The following is a 17976-nucleotide window of genomic DNA, read 5'->3' as shown; positions in this document are numbered from 1 at the left end:
TGACTTCACAGTCCCGTCCGTGACCGCCAATCCAACAGTGACCAACCGCCTGCTCCACAGCGACGACACTTGCGCCGCCCCGCCATGCGACAGTCGCAGAGTCACCACCAGTCCATCTCCCGCCTTGCAGACGACGACTCAACAGCATCCACTCGCGCGCATACCACCACGCAGGCGCATCTGCAGGACAGCGCGCAGTCTACTGACGCTGTGCCTCTGCAAACCCTTCCATCTCGTCGGGCCTTGCACCACGTCGACAATCCTGCGCAGCCGCCTGACTCCACTGCCGAATCTTCATCAGCCTCTCCAGACGCCGCCGCTCCGACTGCTTCTGGTCCTCGGTCGGCCCCATCTCCGACATCCCAACATGGTCAGCAGTCCTCGACTCCTGGCGACGAGGCGATAGCACCCTCCGCCTCTGCCCCAACCGTTGACGTCGACGCCATGGCTTCTCACCAGAGGTCGCCCTTCCTCGACTCGCATGGCACCAGCCGTATAGATGGTCCCTATGGATCTGTGTCGCAGACCCCCAGTCGCAACTGCTCGCCCGTGAGCGACAGCGAGACAGAAGACGACACGCACCCGTTGCGTCAAGTGTCTGGCACGTCGAGAAGCGCCCGTTCGAGACGGTCCGCACTCTCCAAGACGTCTTCCCGCATATCGGAGGAGCTTGATGGCGCCATGCTCGTGTCAGGCCTCGAAGGCCGCTTCGGCATGGCCGAGGCTCCTATGGCCGGCGGTATGATGGAGGAGGATTTGAAGAGCGACGCCTCGGACGTGCCACTCTTTGGCGAGGGGGACACTATCCAAGACGACGAGTCCACCGGCTCCCTACACGACGCTGCCGAGAACTCACCCCACGAAGCTGTCCGGGCCTCGGTGCCCCCAACGGACGACACGACGCTATCGATCAATACGCCGCGAATGTGGTGCTTGTCTGTGCTCTTCTCAATACTCGGGTCGTCCACCAACCTGTTCTTCTCCTTGCGATACCCAAGCGTTGCCATTACGCCTGTCATTGCGCTCTTGCTCGTCCACCCATTGGGCCACCTGTGGGACATGGTATTTAAACGATCGCATGATATCCGGGAGGAATTCATAGACGGAGAGCGTACGCCGTCCGTCTTGGAGCGGGACGACCCGCTGCGGCCAAGACCAAGGCCAACATCGTGGCGTCTCTGGCTGGGCCAGGGGCGGTGGAATGAGAAGGAGCATACTTGCGTCTATGTGAGCAGTAATGTTGCTTTCGGATTCGCATTTGCTACCGATGTCATTGTCGAGCAGACAAAGTTCTACAACCAAGAGGCGCCTATTCTGTACCAGCTGCTCTTGACGATATCGACGCAGATCCTGGGGTACGGTTTCGCGGGCCTGACGCGACGCTTCCTCGTCCGTCCCAGCGGCATGATATGGCCAGGCACGCTCATGTCGGCAGCCATGTTCGGCACCCTCCACAAGCAAGACAACAAGCCTGCCAACGGTTGGAAAATTAGCAGATGGAATTTCTTCTACGCAGTGTGGGCGGGGGCCTCCTCCTTCTACTTCCTGCCCGGTCTTCTGATGCCAGCACTGAGTTACTTCAACGTCATGACCTGGTTCGCTCCCAAGAACGTGGTTCTCGCGAACCTCTTTGGCGTCTCATCCGGCCTCGGCTTGTTCCCCGTGACGTTTGACTGGGCGCAGATCACATACATCGGGTCACCATTGTTGGTGCCCTTTTGGGCCGCGGTCAATGTCATAGGAGGACTTGCCGTGGTGATGTGGATTGTCGCCCCAATCATGTACTATACGAATGTGCGCTATACCTCGTACATGCCCATCATCTCGACTGCCGTGTTCGACAATACGGGCAGCCTATACAACGTCACAAGGATCCTGACGCCCGAGTTCGTCTTTGACCGCGAGGCCTACCAGAACTACAGCCGCGTCTTTCTGCCTGTTACGTACATGCTGAGCTATGGCGTGCAATTCGCTGGCCTGGCTGCTCTCCTGACACATACCGCATGTTGGCACGGGCAGGACATTTGGAGGACGTGGAAGAGGGCACTGGCCGAAGCCCGGGAGGAGGGCAAGGAAGCTGCTTACCAGTCGCTGCCTGGCTCTGCAGATGGCGAGTCGCCCCGTGGTGATGGACCGCGCTTGTCGCAAGCCTCCTCCCACGGCGACGGAGGGCTCATGAGCCGGGAAGACATACACTGCCGCTTGATGAAGAGATACCGCGATGTGCCCATGACGTGGTATCTGCTCACGTTTGTATCCATGGCTGCCATTGGCATGTTCATCGTCGAGTAGTACGTTCAACATACCGAAAACCTGGTTCCCTAACTGACCTCTCGATAGCTACCCCGTCCACCTGCCCTGGTACGGGCTCCTGCTCTCCCTCGCCATCGGCGCCATCTTCTTCATACCCAACGGCATCATCATGGCCGTCACCAACCAGCACTCCTCCATCTACCTCATTTGCCAGCTGATCTGCGGCGCCGTATTCCCCGGTCGCCCCATCGCCAACATGGTTTTTGTCACCTACGGCTACATCTCCTCTGCTCAAGGCATCAAGTTCGCGTCAGACCTCAAGCTCGGCCACTACATGAAGATCCCCCCCCGCACAATGTTCACCGTCCAGGTCGTCGCCACTCTGGTGTCGTCCGTCACGCAAATCGCCGTCCTCAACTGGATGTTTGCCAACGTCCGGGGTCTCTGCACCTCGGAGGCTGTGAACGGATTCACATGTCCCATCGCCCGTGTCCATTTCAACGGCTCCATTCTATGGGGTGTCGTGGGTGTGAACGAGTTCTTTGGACCCAACGCCATCTACCGGGCGCTTGTCTGGTGTTTTCCGCTCGGTGCGATCCTGCCCATCCCACTGTGGCTGTATTCCAGAAACAAGAAGCGTTCTATCATTCGCAAGGTGAACCTCCCCATCATCTTCGGCGCCATGTCCTGGATTCCGCCGGCGACGGGTCTCAACTTCTCCGTCTGGGCTCTGGTCTGTTACGTATTCAACTACCACATCAAGCGCCGCGCCAACGCTTGGTGGGCCAAATACACAATGACGCTCAGTGCAGCCCTGGACTCGGGCCTGGCGTTTGGCATCCTCACTGTGTTCTTTGGCTTCATCTACCCCGGCTGGATGAGCAACTTCAGCTGGTGGGGGACAGAAGTATACAAGCAAGGCTGCGATTGGCAGGCTTGCTCGTACAGGACAGTCCCGGAAGGGGAGACATTTGGTCCGGACAAGTGGTGATTTGGGGACTATATGGTAGCACATTGCGTAGCGAATAGCATATATGATTCACGACAGATTACGAAACCCTACCTTTCGTCACAGTCCACAAGTAAGTAGTTGAGGAAATGTCACTTCCTGCCATCACGAGCATGTGCATGTTCCGAGGCAGCTCGGGCTACTCCGCGGTGTTTGTGGATATGTTAATAAACTTCCGACCTGTACGCATAAATTACTGTACAGTATCGCTCTTGGTCTCATTTGCCATTCAAAGTTTCCCAACTCCAGCCCATGCCTCTGCCGGTCTATTTCTCCTCTTCCCAATCCGGGTTCTAGAATCGTTAGTCTGAACTCTCGTTACCGTGTACAATTCGACATACCTTTTTCAAGATGACCAAGCCCTCTAGCGTGTTGCTCAGGCTCAAGTATTCCTCATCCTCGAGCTCGGCCCTCTCGCCATGGGCCAGCAGCACAGGCGTGCTCTGTGTCTGCCATCCCGTAATAGTTTTGGGGCGACCGGCTTGTCCTACCACGTCCACAGCCTGACCAACGCGGACATTGACCTTGAGTGGCTCCAGGTTCTCGTTCAGCGTCACTAGGAAGCGAGGGTGCATGGCAGTGATCAGGTAGTAGAGGAGGTAGTGGTGCGAGGAGGTGATGAATTCCTTGGGCTCGATCATGGCGACAATTGTCGACATGAGACCGGCCGCAGCGACCCGGGACAGGATTTGGCGGTCGGTGTGGAAAGGGTTTAGCGACATAGTGCCCTTGCCCATGTGCAGGAGGCCCTGAGCGATACGCACCATGAACAAAGCATCCTGATCGCGGTGGTAGTAGCTCGCCAATTGACGAAGCAACTGCGCAAGCCTGGCGTTGTTGGTGCCGGCACCCAGCATGCCCATGGCGAAGATGGCGTTGATGGCTACTTCAGGGTCGTTGTCGTGGCTGTACCTCGACAGTGTGTCGTAGACTTTCATCTGGGGGTTGCTGGGGCTGATGAGACCCATGGCGAGCGGCACTGCCTTGCGAATGTTGGCCTCGCCATAGTGCATCAGGTGGCCGAACTGGCGCAGGACCATCTCCTGGCCAATGTCCTCACCCATCGCTACGAGCGCAATGCCAAGAACAGCATACGACTGCAGCAGCTCGTCGCCCTTCTTCTCGTCCGACTCTTCTTGGTGCTCATTGCAGATGTGCAACAGCTCCTGGATCTTCAACACAGCACCAGTGCCGGCCCAGGCGCAAATGTCCGCCAGCACAGCTGTGGATTTCGCCATAGGATGCTCTATCACTCTGAGAACGTCCAAGATCACGTCGACCTCTTCTTGCCGCCCAAAGAACAGTAGTCCTAGACCGAGACCCAAGAATCGAGTCCACTTGTCTGTAAGCTGATCCTTGCGGTCGTCGTCCATCAGCGTGTCGACAATGGCCTGGCTGATTTCTGGGTTGGACGTGCCAACGTAGATCAGACCACACGAAAGAGCCGCCATGGCCGAGGTCTGCATGCTAAGGCTAGAGTCTGAGATTTTGGGCAGCAGGTGCTCGAGCACTGCTTCCTTGCCCGCACCAGCATAAGATACGCCAAGACCCATAATTGCTGCCGTCGAGATCATCGAGTTGCTGTTGTCAAGCCTGTCAGAGTCTGTTAGAAGAGCAATCGCCGGCTCGGCCTCTGACTGTACACCAGAGGTCATGATACCGATGGCAAGCGCGGCGCCAGCCTGAATCTCTGGCTCGGTGGCGTAGGTGTACTGATCGATCTTGTCCAAGCCGTTTTCGAGGTCCCACGCGAGCAAGGTGCCCAAGGATGCCACTGTTGACATCTGGCCATCACCCTTGGTCTTCCAAACCCACGGGTCCTCTTCCACCAGCATCATCTTATCCTCTCCAAAACCAGCGTTCACGAACCCGTTGACAAAAGCAGCCGCAAGGTTGTGCTTCGCAGAATCCAGGTTCGTCATGCCGGCCACACGACTGCTTTCCAAATGGCTCTTGTAGATGTCTTCTGTGGTCTTGGGCTCCAAAATGTTGAGTTCTTCTCCTAGCGACTTGAAATACTCGGAAAGCTTCATGTTGCCAAGGCACTCATTCTCGGCGTGGTCCTCAACTTCGGCGTCCAGAACAATCTTCTGACGAGCGAGGAGGAATGCCAACTGAGACTTCAATGCGGGATCTGTGACCTCGTTGTAATCATTGCTGATGAGTTCACTGTCGTGCAACCGGATAGCCAGGACCATAGCCTGCGTGTATTGCTTGTTCTTCATGTAGATCGTATGCGCCGTCCGGAGGAACGTCTCGTTGTCGGGGTACGTCAACAGGTTCACCATGCTCGCCAGGTACAAGCAAACCCGGGGATAGGACTCGGTGTCGACATACTCGGGAAGCAGCTCAATGATGTCCAGCTCGCTCATTAGATCGACAGCGTCGGCTTCAGCGTTGGTCTTGATGAACAAGGGTACGAGAATCAATGCAAGATCAACGAGGTCCTTGGTCGGCTCGTCTTCCGCTAGGCGCTTTGCGTGGACTTCGCCGATCTCCAGGGCCAAGTGCCGCACATACTCGTGACCCCACGATGCAATGTCGGACGATGGCGCGAGCAATCTGTACTTGAGTGTGTCCTGCCTGTCCTCGTCCGAGAATGTCATACCAATCACCGACAGCACATCTGCCAGAGATTTCTTGTCTTCGCCCGCGGGCCATTCGTCGTACAATTTCGTGAGAGTCTCATAGTGTGGTCGGAGGAACTTGAGCGGCTTGGGCACTGCTGTCATGGACGAGGTCGATGTCTTGATCGAGGTCTTCATGGCCTCTAGCGAGGGCTTGTATAGTGGCGTGTTGGATTCCTGCCATTGTATCAGTCTCTGCGTGCGTATGCTTCAGTGCTTCGTATGAACTGACTGTCAAGCGCTCCACGATCATGTCGAGCTCATTCTTGAGTTGCTGGTCTTCTTCATTCAGCTCCTCGCCAGTAGCTGCACTGGTCAGTCACACCATAGAGCTCTCGCAGCAATTTCACCTACCATCCTTCTTTTCCTCATCTTCTTTCTTCCCGTTGGCGACTGACTTGTCGTTCTTGGGCTCTTCGACAGCTTTACCCTTGCCCTTGTCGGCCGACATGGGCACATCGCTATCTTGAGCCATGTTGACGTCGTTATCAAGATGTATAGAAGGCAGAGAAAAATGGATAGTGTGGGTGAAAATTACGTCGCGCAGTGCACTTCTTCGTGAGCTCGTGTCGCGAAGTGAGCGCGCAAATGCTTTTTGTGGTAGGGAGAGAGGTGATGTCGATGATGGAAGCTGATGGAGCCGATCTCCAAACACCGACAGCTAGTCTGAGCTCCGGTTACGTGAGGCGCTGCCGCCTGCAGAATCGGACCAGTAGGAGGGTCACGTGCGATTACTAATCACTGGAGATGTCAGAAATCCTGGCATTCGGCCAAAAGTGGGTGGATTAAAAAAAACAAGCGAAAGGAACATTTTCAGACTTTGGTAGATTAAGTTCCAAGTACCAGAGAAGCTGATATGTCGTGTTCTGCGCGCGCAGAGATGTGCGCAGTTGTATACCTACGTAGAGGCATCTTCTGATCAGATCGCGCGGCGCAATCGATAAGACCCGTACGCTATCTTATCAGACATTTTTCTTTATCCCCCGCCAACCCTCACCAGACACGACAGGACCCCACGATCTACGACATTCCTTCATCTACTGGCCCTGCATCCACCAGAAACTGTCACAGAAGACCTGTCAGTATGAAGCTGGATACGCGCGCCATGCGCCACTTGGCGTCAGAGGACTGGCGCGTTCTCACGGCGGTATGTTGTCGGCCCAGGCTAATCTTGCCCAATCCATCCCACTAACATGCCTCCTTAGGTTGAGATGGGCAGCAAAAACCACGAGATTGTCCCGACGCCACTGATCGAGAAACTATCTCGACTACGCGGTGGTGCCAATGGCGTCCACAGAAGTATCTCAGCCCTCGCCAAAGTCGGTCTCATCGCGCGTGTCAAGGAGGCCAAGTATGATGGGTACCGTCTGACCTACGGCGGCCTGGATTACCTCGCTCTACATACATATTCCTCACGCAAGGAGGTTTACAGCGTCGGCGACCGGATAGGTGTCGGCAAGGAGAGTGACATCATGCTCGTAGCCGACCACAACAACGTACAGAGGGTACTCAAGATCCACCGCTTGGGCAGAATATCTTTCCGATCCGTCAAGTCGAACCGAGACTACCTCAAGAACCGCCAGGCAGGATCATGGATGTACCTCTCCCGACTAGCAGCCATGAAAGAGTACGCATTCATGACAGCACTGTTGGAAGAAGGCTTGCCGGTGCCGACCCCAATTGCACAGTCACGACACACTATCGTCATGTCTTTGATCGAGGCCTTCCCTCTTCGCCAAATATCCAGCGTTCCCGACCCAGCATCTCTATACGGGGAGCTAATCAGCCTGTTGCTTCGGCTGGCAAAGCACGGCCTGATCCACGGCGACTACAATGAGTTCAACATCCTGATCAAGGAGAACACATCTGTGGACAAGAACGGCGAAGAATCAATAACACTAGAGCCCATCGTCATCGACTTCCCGCAAATGGTATCGATGGAGCATCAAAATGCGGAAATGTACTTTGATCGGGACGTGAACTGCATCAAGCGCTTCTTCTCACGGCGGTTCGGCTTCACCAGCGATGCGCCAGGGCCCTTCTTCAAGGATGCAAAGAAGACAGTTGGAAAGGATGGCGCGAAGCGGCTTGATGCCACAGTGGAAGCATCGGGCTTCACCAAGAAGATGTTGAAAGACTTGGAGGCAGCCATCAAAGAGAAGGCCGGCAACAAAGAGGAACGGGCTTCCTCGCATTCCGGAGTGGAGAGTGAAGTAGATGACGAGACTGAGGATGAAGACAGTGACCACAGCGAAGAAGATATGGACAATCTCGGAGAGGGCGCTAGCCATACGGAAGAAGGCGTTGGGGCCGACGGATCTTCAAAACCTGGCGAATCTGACCTTGATAGCCTTGGGAAGCCAATTTCGCAGCTCGACCTGTAAGGTGCAATTCATTTATTGCCATGAAGATACCCAATTTATACACAATGTCACCAATTGTCATGAGAAGCCGGATTTTGCGAGATTGAAATTATTCATCTCGTGATGCCACGCGTCTGTTTTCCCCTGGATCAAGAACCCCTCCAAAAAGTAAAGTACAGAAGTATAAGAAATGAGCCATTACCATAATCCCCCAAGCTGTATCAGCACCTCAGACCATCAAATGTTCCTTGATGGCTTGATACCTCAACGGGTACATCTCGATGGACCGTCCAAAAAGAAAACATACTCAACAACAAAAGTGCGATCATTGCAACAAGAAAAGAGCCATAAACCGGCAACGTTGACCACATAGTCCTACACAACAGGGGAACAGTGTCGAACGGCTCCTAAGTCTCCTTCCGGGCTGTCGTCACGATCACCTCCTTCATCTCCTTCTTGGGGGAAGGAGACGACTGGATGCTTGCGTTGCCGTCAAAACCGGCGAATGAATCAGCATTGATGGTGGCACCCTCATCGCACTCAGAAGAGTCTGGAGTGGTGACAGTAATCGCAGCCTCTTCACTGGAGCTTCTCGCCGTTCTGTGAGTACAACGTTAGATCGTTTAGTGACGTTCACAGTTCGAACCATACCGGGAGCCATCAGGCTGAGATGCCGATGTCCCGTTGCCTCGAGTGGCGGCTGAGTCGTCACTATAAAGGGTCAGGCTTCTCAATGTTGACTTGCTGCCTGACGACTCACCTCCGGGTGGTGCTGTAATTGCGACGCCAATCACTGTGCTGGCCATGCAGCGAGTTGGCGATGCCCACCAAAGGGGTTCCATAGGCACCGATGTTGTACTCGTTGGTTCGGAACTGGCGACGCTCGGCAGTCACTCTCTTGAGTTCCTTCTGGGCAGGGGTGTCCGCGAACCGAATGTTCATGAGTAGACCTTCTTCACCAATACCAACGCCGTTGAACTTTTGAATGATATCGGCACAAATGTCGCGATTCTCAAAACTGTTTCAAGGTCAGTTGGTTCCCGATGATCAGTGAGAGATGGCCTTACCGAGCAAAACCAACCCCACGCGAGTTACCCATGTTGTCCCGAAGAATTTTGCTGGACAGAATGTTGTAGCCCAAGAAGATGGTGCCGAGCTCCTATAGCGAGTAGTCAGCAGGTGTTTGTGAACAGGCAAGCGGTGATGCTCTTACCACTTCGGTCAAGGTCTTGGGAAGATTCGAGATGTACAAGTTCGTGGAGCCCTCATCGCCCTGAGCCTTAAGACGGGAGTTGAATGACTCCTGCGAATGGTCAAAACTGCCCGATCAGAGGAAATGCATTTGTACGTACGCGAGCGAAACCGACTTCGTAACCGAGGCGGTGGAAGCCGCGGATGCACATCTCAGAGTCGCGGACGTCGAAGAACTTGGCAAACCCAAAGCTGGAGGTCGTTAGCAAAGAACGGTTCATATCAATCACTTGCCACCTACCCTTTGCAAGCACCAGTGCCGGTGTCAATGATAGCCTTTGACGTCTCGACAGGACCAAAGCGAGCGGCGAACAGATAGAGGAGCTCGTCATCTGTGGTCGGATGGAGGCCACGGATATAGACATTGCGGTTTCCTGGGATGCGATTCTCCAGGCTCTGATCGACAGACTTTATCTGACCAGTTGGCGTGAACACAGCGGGAACGGCCTTGGGAATGGGGGGTTCCTTGACAAGAAGCTCCTCGAGAGCAGACTCAGAGATGGCAGGTACAGAGGGCTTCTGCATTTCATAGTGAACGGACACGCCGAGTTGCTGTGGGGAAGGAGTCGTATAGGCAGAGCGGTCATGGCTAGCAACACGTATAGCGCCCTCACGCTGACCAAACCCAGCCCAGTATGGGGTAGTGGGCGTGGACTCGGTAGTAGAGTACGAACCACGACGGTTCTCAAGGGCCGGAACATCAGCGTACCCACGCTCAAGACGCGGAACATGACGACCGGGAGTGTAAGGCATCATACCCATGGCAGGCATGGGCACACCGTAGTAGGCACCGGGGAAGCCAGGGCCAGGCATGTGAGCGTAGTGATGATCTTGGGCCAAGCTCTGCTGGTGATGATATAGTGGGTCAGTCATGGGTGCCAGCCAGCCGTTGCCAGAGCTCACAGTCAAGGGAGCATGGTGACCTCCATGCATGTTCATGTTGCCAAATGATGCAATCAACCCAGAGGGATCATGCACGTATGCCGGGTTGACAGCGCGCCCGGAAGGGGTGTTTGAAAAGGCACCGTTGTTGCCACTGCCGTCCATATTGACTAGAAGTGAGTCGTGAGGATGGTAAGTGTGGTATTTGCCTGTTCTCGCTAATCAGCAGCTGTCAAGACCATGTTTTACATCTGCAGACATTGGAAAGTGTTGCGGTTGTCATCCCGTACGTCCACATACCTTTATCACAGGAGATGTCTTGACTGAAAAATGGAACAGTCGATGATGGCTGGTAGAATAGCAAACTGAGAGGGATTTGTGTCATTAAACGTTCTCTCTCTGTGCGGCACAGATAAGATGAAGTGCCGGCACGGAATCGAAGCAGGTTTGCGGCTCTTGAGCATGTCAGAAGCACTTGCGTCTGATGGCAGGTGACTTGCTGAAGAAGATGGGTGCAGTGCTTTAATCGGTGCCAACAACTTACTCTAGCTCAGACTCCAAGCGTCTGTGAATGACACAAAGACTCAGCCGTGGCCAACGGGGGAAGCGTGGCTACCGGGACTGCGAGATGAAGCGAGAGTAAGTAAGATAGAACAAGCTATCGAACAAGACGGAGAGGGTTGCAGTAGCAAAGCGACCGTCTGTTGGATTTTGGGGAAAGACGGTGAGTGACACTGTGAGGACGGGAGCAAAAGAGATGGATGAAGAAGAAGAAGAAGGAGAAGAGAGAACGCGAGGCAAAGGGATAGAGGGGATTAAATGGATGCGAAGCAGTGCCTGGACAGGAAGCAGTACGATGGGAAGCCACCAACCTGTTCTTGCCTCTCGTGGATGTAACAGAAGGCGTGTTAGCGATTACAGTAGTGTATCGGAAGGCGGAGGGCTCTAGGATCGGTAGGTGCGGTCTGAAAACGCAAGATTAAAGTAGGGCGAGGCTGGTATGCACACCTGTGTAGAAGTTGTCGCAATGATATAGAGAAGGTACGTTTGAAAGAATTATGCCAAATAGTATGACAGGTTGTGACAGTAAGCACCAGCGTGTGCGATTGTTGATAAAGGAGGCAGGTAAGCTTGTTAGAAGGTCGGTAGAGAGGGCCGCGCAGATGGTTCGCAAGGCTGCTAGTGAGGTTGAGGAAGAAGAAAAGAGAAAAGCTGCGCGAAGGTCTGTCAATTCTTCAAAGCCACAGAAAAGCTCTCAACTCAACGAAGTGGATGAGTCACCTGGCAACGAGAGTCCAGATGAATTTGGCTCCTATGAAAGCGTATAGTCGACCAAGCCAGTATCCACAGGCGATAAGAACTGCCTCAGTGTTTGTGACTTGATATCGTTGGGATGAGCAGTCTGAGTTGTCGGTGAAAATTGAGCACTCTTGTTCCTCGATCTCGCATCGAGGTCTACTCGCGCGGAATGAAACAACGGGAAAGGCAAGACCTGCCAGAGGAAAGTTGTCTGGGGCGGTCCAAGGCGCACCTAGACTTGCATGAGAACGAGTGATCTGGTGAATTTCAAGCCACGAAGAGTGTGCGTTGTGTGTCGATATTCCCTTTGGCCACGAGCCGGGACTGGTGATTGTTGACGGGGGCCCCTTTTTGATATCAGCTGAGCGTGCCTTCTCCCATGAGACGTCAGAGGCAAATAACCTCGTCAACCAAGCAAAAAGAAGTCTTGGTCAATACTCAGCTTGTGGTATCGTATAACTGGACTTTGAGGCTTTTCCTTTTGCGGTGTTCAGACTCCCGTCTGGCAAACGGCTGCAGCGTCAGTAAAGCAGTACGCGAGGCTGAGTATAAAAGTTCCTGCGAATGCAAGTACAAAGCGAGTCAGGTCGACTAATGATGATGGTGAACAAGGAGGCAAATCAGACAATCAAACAACATCCGAAAAGCGAAAGGTGTCGATGAAGTAGCAATGAGGATGTCACCCATCTTATGGGTGGCTTCATCGGCATTGCGGAGCATACATTTAAGCCTTGTCTCGACTCCGCTCTTGGGTCTACTAACAGATCGCCAGACATGCATTCTCTGAATCAAAAGATTTGTATCCCTCCAGCAAATGCAGCCAGCCACATGCGTCCAGGACGGCGGCAAGCGACCAGTGCCAAGAGCCAGGGGCCATGAAAGTCTGTCAAGTTGGAAGAATCCAAGATAGTGTGCCGGGTCTCTTCACCTCATTGGGCGGAGGTAAGGGAGGTCCAAGGGCAGGAGAAGCTTGTCCCAGGCTGAGTCGGGAACGTGAGTTACTTCTGGAAGTGCGATGTCGTGTGTTGGCTCCACAGTCTCCTCCAGTACAGGAAAGACTCCTGACAAGTTGACTCCTTGAGAGACCTAAGGCACTTCGTAGTCGTCAGGGGTGATGCTGGCCAAACGCGTGAGCGCTGCCAGCAACTTCGGTATCTGAAACTGTACGAGATCCATTGCTTAATCTGTTGTGCAGTCTGCCAAATGATCATCAGCGTTTTAATTTTTGCCGAACGATTCGACGCACGCCTTGAGCGCGACACATCCCTTGCGGCTGGCCGCCTTGACTCCTGCAGGGCAAACCCCAGTTGCACAAAAAGCAATGACTGATCTTGTCCGCGCGTATCTGGTGACTCGTTTGAAAAGTGCATTGTCAAATTACCAGAGAAAGCAAAACGCAGAGTAATTCTGTCCGATTGTGGTGATTGATGAAGCGACGGTCCTTATGGCTTGGCCCAATTCACGAAAGTTGTTCAGTCACCACTGTACCTAATTCAGCAATTGACGAGTAGTTTTGACCAAGCGTCGAAGCAAACCCTTGTCTCTCTCTTTTACCTCGATCGGGGACATGAGGACAGCTTGGGCATGTCGCATCATATTTTGAACTTAGTTTTGCAGCATCCACGTGCGAGGTAAGCCTAGGTAGGCTTCGTGATGTCCAACATGGATAGCCATCACGATGGCCCGCATGTAACTTCGTCAAGAAGGCCTTCACAATCACAACCCGGATCTGATTCCCCCTCTATAATTCATTTACCAACGGGAGGCGACGCGCAGACGCCCGGGTGTTTGTTCTGGGCCAAGTGCAGCGCTGTTTGTCTCGCTGCGCCTACATTTCCCAGGAAGAGACAAACATGACGAACCAGGTTCGACAGAAAATATGTGTGAAGCCTCGCTGATCAGTGTCTGTATGGGTGAAAGCGGCAGCTATACCCTACGGAGCTCGCGGGTGCTTACAATGAAAGTCTATTCATCAAAATCCGGCGAACATGACTATCAACATTACATGTTGCCCATCGCCCGTGGCCTCCCATAGTATTCTTTCGACGTTTTATCCCCAAAACCGGTCCCTTTATACGTCTTGTTCTAGCTTCGAACCGGGTCCCAGAACACCGAGTCGCTAAAGAAGCTCAATCTGCCACCATGCAATCGCCATGAAGATCCAAACCAGATGCCCGCACGTGTCTCATGACCAAACATCCTCCTGCAACCCATTAGCATCACAATCACGGCACAATAGATAAATAAACTTACCTGATACTGGTTGGAAGACCTCATGCTTTTGACAATGTCCTCGCCCTTGGCCTCTGTCACGCCACGCTCGGTCGAAATGATTTTGGCCAAGACAGCATTGACTTCGCGAGCCATGTTGGCCGCATCGCCACAAACGTAGAAGAAGCCCTTTTGCGAAAGGAGCTCATTGACTTCCTTGCCATACTCCTGCAGGCGATGCTGAACATAGACTTTCTTCTTGGTCTGCCGCGAGAAGGCAGTCACGAGCTCAAACTTGTCGCCAAGAGCCTCCTTGTACTCCTCCCACTCCTTCTCGTACATAAAGTCCTCCTCTGGCTTACGACACCCAAAGAACAAGAGCGTCTTCCCGACGGGAGCGCCGTTCTGAGCCTGCTTGGCACGCTCTTGCACAAAGCCACGGAAAGGAGCCACACCAGTGCCGGGGCCGATCATGATAACGGGCTTCGAGGGATCAGAAGGCAGCTTGAAGTTGGAATGGCGGACGTGGACGGGAACATGGATGCCGTCGTACTTGTTGCGGGGCCCGAGCAGCTCGTATGTCTTGCCGAACGCTTCGGGGTTCGGGTCGCCGTTCTGCTTCTGCTTGAGCGCGAGTAGGTAGTTGGTGGCAACACCGCGGAATGGTTCCTCGCGACCCGGCACCATCTGGTTCTCGACGACTGCCGTGATGGAGATTTTCTTGGGCTGCACGAGGGAGGACGAGGAAATAGAGTAGTAACGGGGCTGGAGCTTGTTGAGGCCTTCGATAACAGCAGAGAAGGGAATACTTGTCCACTTTTCCCCGTTGCTGACCTGGGCAAGCAGACCAGCGATATTGAACAGCTGTGGAATCGTCTTTTCGTGGAAGTAGTCCTTGTCGCTGCCGAGCTTGACCATCTCAGCCTTGGCTTCTTCATTGGGAGCGAACGCAGCCAATGTAGACACAAATTGACGAGAAACGGGAGCACAGATCTCCATATGGTATCGGACAATGGCGTCGTAGGTTGTTGGAGTAGGGAAGGGAACCTTGGCGGTGGGCTCGAGGGCCTTGACGCTGATGACGTTGTGACGCTTCTCCTTCAAGCCAAGAATGTCGAGGAACCTGTCGACTTCGTCGCCGGCATTCGTAGGCCAGATAGCAATGTGATCACCAGTTTGGTAAGACAGGTTGGAGGCGCTAATGTCGACTTCGACATGTAGGCAGTTCCTATCCTTGACCGAGAAGAGTTCACGAGATTCGACAATCGGGGCAATGTATGGGTTGTGAGCGTTGAATGGGCCCTTGGCCGTGCCCTCGAGGTGCATCTTGTTGGGCTCGCCAAGGTAAACCTCGGGGGATTCAGCGCTGAGGTTGTCGCGGTCGACGATACCGAAGACGGGCTCATAAACGGCCTCGCGCTCTTGAAGACCCATCTTGTCTGCCAGCGCAGACCACATGGGTTCCTTCCAGGCCAGAAAGTCCTCCTCCATAGTTCCAGCGCCGTCGTCACCCTCGCCGGCCTCGCCGATGCGGTGGGCGCCAAACTTGGTGAATGCCTTGTCAACGTTGCGGACCATGGAGTTGTAATGTTCGTAGGTGTTGTTACCGAGGCCGAAAGCAACGTAGTTGAGGTTGCCGAGCGCAGGTTCGTTGCTCTCAGAGAACGCAGTGTCCTCTCCAGTGACGAACTCGTAGAAGTCTACAGCGTTATCAGTCGGCTCGCCTTCTCCATAGGTGGCTAGGATGAACATGGCCACCTTGTCGTTGGGGAATGTGTCGAGATTCTCAAAGTCGTACTCCTCAAGATCGGCCACCATGGTCTCCAGGCCGAAGCGGCTCTTGCCCTCCTTGGCCAGTCGAGAGGCGTAGTCCTCGGCAGTACCGGTCTGAGAGCCGTAGAAGATGACACAGTTCTTGCCGGACTCTTCCATCTTCTCGACAATGTTCCTCGACTTGCCAGCCTTGGCGCCATTCGCATTGGCGAACACATTGGCATAGGGATCCTTGGTGACACCCCAGTAGGTGCCCTTTGTGAAGTAGGCGAGTGTCCCGAGCAGGATTGCTCCCAGGACAATAATGTCCAAGGTGTCCAACTCTGCCATGTTGTCCTTATCGTCGAGGGGTACCTATGCAAGTCGCTCTTGTCGGGACGTTCCGAAACGGAGGGGCAGAAGGTAGGATCTCGGTCTCGCAAGTTGCGCGTACGAATCCGTGGGCCGTCGAAAGTCTTGTCCCCCAAGGCTGCGAGGCTTTCGAAGAGCAAAAAGCAACGACAAGCGCTGATATTTGTTGCGCGGGATTCGTGGCAGGATTCAGGAGGGGGCACAGTAGTTAAAGGCCAACATGTGTGGACTCCAGTCCCGAGATGCGCTGTCGGGCCTAGTTGTGGGTCCAGTACCTCGGGGTCTATCCGTACCAGGTACACACTTTAGCAGTGCAGTCGCTGGCGTCGGGCGAGGGAGGGGTCCTTCACTGCGTGAGCCGGCGGAAAGCTCGTTGTACCGGAACACCTTAAGAACATCCTTCGTGATACTCTATCCACGTACTACTAAGGTAAGGTAATCCTTAGACAACTTTTTCGGTCTGATCAGTGTATAATTGTGGTGCGCAACACTTTCCTGGAGTTCATCTATTGCAGGACTTGGTGTCGCACAATGACTTGAATCCCATCATCATCGACAGCCGGTCATGCGTCACTACTACCTATTTTTCGAGATCGCTTAAACATTCCCTTGGCTTTGACTGACAAAGGTGGGTCAGGACACTGGAAAACGACGACTATCAGCCCATTCAACGTCCCGGACAGCCGTATGCCGAAAGGATATATGGATTGCGATGGTGGGTTTTCGGCAAGCTATGCGCCTCATAATGCTAGTCTGTTGGGGAGCATGTGGCTGCTTGATACGAACACGATAGAGCCACTGGGATAGGCGTTTGCTACGGTCACAATGTCGGACACTTTGCTGTGCGGCTCACGTCGGAGTGTTCCTGGTCAAGGAATGCGCCAGATGTGGAAATATTCCGAGCTACGGATGCCAGTGGCCTCGTCGAATTTCCGTCCGTCGGAAACTACATCCCATTCTTCAGTGCGCCGCCTAACCTATAGTAATACAACAAGTTTTTTTTTTATCCCTATTTTAATTGACTAACGATTATGCCATATACTAATAATCCAGGGAATTTGCCTCGGATAGATTATAGCCTGTTCATCGTAATGCCATTCAGTTGATGCTGAGAGCTCCTTGCGTCTTCACCATCAAATCCTAGTGACCCCTCGGTCAAAAGCTTGCCGCTTTCCGAGTTCAAATCAAGCATTCTCGAAGCCCCAAAGAATTGAGCAGATAAACCTCTGCCACCGAGGGCACGGGTCACAAATGTTCACTGTAGGCTAAGTACTTGTAATCACAACAGACTGATGATCTCAGAAGTCAGAACTGGACTGCAGTCTGGCTGCTGGCATTTGGCAAAGTCGCGGTGGGCTCATCTCCAGACCCCACATCCACGGATCTCCGCAATAGCGCGCTCAGACACGCGCTCAGAGCCTCTGACTGGCTATGGCCCTTGCATTTTCGCGTGGGCACTGGAAATAGCAAGCCCAAATTTATGTTCGACGACCCCTGCGGCTATCAACAGCGTCATCCTCGCTTCGACCTCGTGCTCTGGGACATTTGGCGTTGCTCTTGACCTGCGCTGAGCGACTTCATCATGCCTTTTAGCTGAAATGAGGACACATTCCCCATTGAATTCGACGCTGTCATAGCCAGCAAATTGCGCGCACCCCCCTCGCTCTCTGCGTCTACCCGTTTGCACGACCTCAAGTCCCGCTCCTACTCGCCCTCGAGTTGCCGCCAACGATTGCTGGGCGGCTCGTTACGCCTACCGCGAAAGCCATCGCGCTTCGAGAACAGAACATGAGAATTTCGATCGGAGCGATCTGAGATGGGTGCGTGTTTCCCCTCGAAAGAGTGCGCCCCTCTCCTGCACGTTGCCATGTTCAAGTTTCACAATTCTATGGTCCTCCTCATCTGACGTCTGACCCATAGTACCGCCGCAATCGTTGCCGGATCACCTTCAGGATCC

At 53.8% G+C, this 17976-nt stretch overlaps 5 protein-coding genes across 5 annotated transcripts; 2 read left to right on the top strand and 3 right to left on the bottom strand.

The window, feature by feature from the left end:
• Positions 1–84: 84 nt before the first annotated feature.
• J7T54_006826 (Glutathione transporter-like protein) lies at positions 85–3244 on the top strand (the record flags this gene model as incomplete). Its single annotated transcript, XM_051507759.1, has 2 exons — positions 85–2291; positions 2341–3244. 2 exons carry the CDS (start codon positions 85–87, stop codon positions 3242–3244), a joined length of 3111 nt encoding a protein of 1036 aa, XP_051366040.1.
• A 284-nt stretch (positions 3245–3528) lies between these two features.
• On the bottom strand, positions 3529–6364 carry J7T54_006825 (26S proteasome regulatory subunit rpn-1; the record flags this gene model as incomplete). The annotated part of the gene is made up of 4 exons (XM_051507748.1): positions 3529–3555; positions 3604–6066; positions 6122–6195; positions 6244–6364. 4 exons carry the CDS (start codon positions 6362–6364, stop codon positions 3529–3531), a joined length of 2685 nt encoding a protein of 894 aa, XP_051366039.1.
• Positions 6365–6973: 609 nt separating this feature from the next.
• On the top strand, positions 6974–8273 carry J7T54_006824 (uncharacterized protein; the record flags this gene model as incomplete). Its single annotated transcript, XM_051507737.1, has 2 exons — positions 6974–7036; positions 7095–8273. The coding sequence occupies 2 exons, from the start codon at positions 6974–6976 to the stop codon at positions 8271–8273; spliced, it is 1242 nt and encodes a 413-aa protein (XP_051366038.1).
• A 386-nt stretch (positions 8274–8659) lies between these two features.
• Positions 8660–10550, bottom strand: J7T54_006823 (RNA binding protein MSSP-2; the record flags this gene model as incomplete). Its single annotated transcript, XM_051507726.1, has 7 exons — positions 8660–8852; positions 8904–8963; positions 9013–9270; positions 9320–9411; positions 9466–9555; positions 9605–9695; positions 9745–10550. 7 exons carry the CDS (start codon positions 10548–10550, stop codon positions 8660–8662), a joined length of 1590 nt encoding a protein of 529 aa, XP_051366037.1.
• A 3319-nt stretch (positions 10551–13869) lies between these two features.
• Positions 13870–15998, bottom strand: J7T54_006822 (NADPH--cytochrome P450 reductase-like protein; the record flags this gene model as incomplete). The annotated part of the gene is made up of 2 exons (XM_051507715.1): positions 13870–13887; positions 13938–15998. 2 exons carry the CDS (start codon positions 15996–15998, stop codon positions 13870–13872), a joined length of 2079 nt encoding a protein of 692 aa, XP_051366036.1.
• Between the last annotated feature and the right edge of the window lie 1978 nt (positions 15999–17976).

This window comes from Emericellopsis cladophorae (genome assembly GCF_022114955.1).
Source record: "Emericellopsis cladophorae strain MUM 19.33 chromosome Unknown NODE_2_length_1295279_cov_118_880017, whole genome shotgun sequence".
Lineage (NCBI taxonomy): Eukaryota > Fungi > Ascomycota > Sordariomycetes > Hypocreales > Bionectriaceae > Emericellopsis > Emericellopsis cladophorae.
Note: the sequence above shows the minus strand (reverse complement) of the source record. Positions and strands in the feature narration are given on the sequence as shown.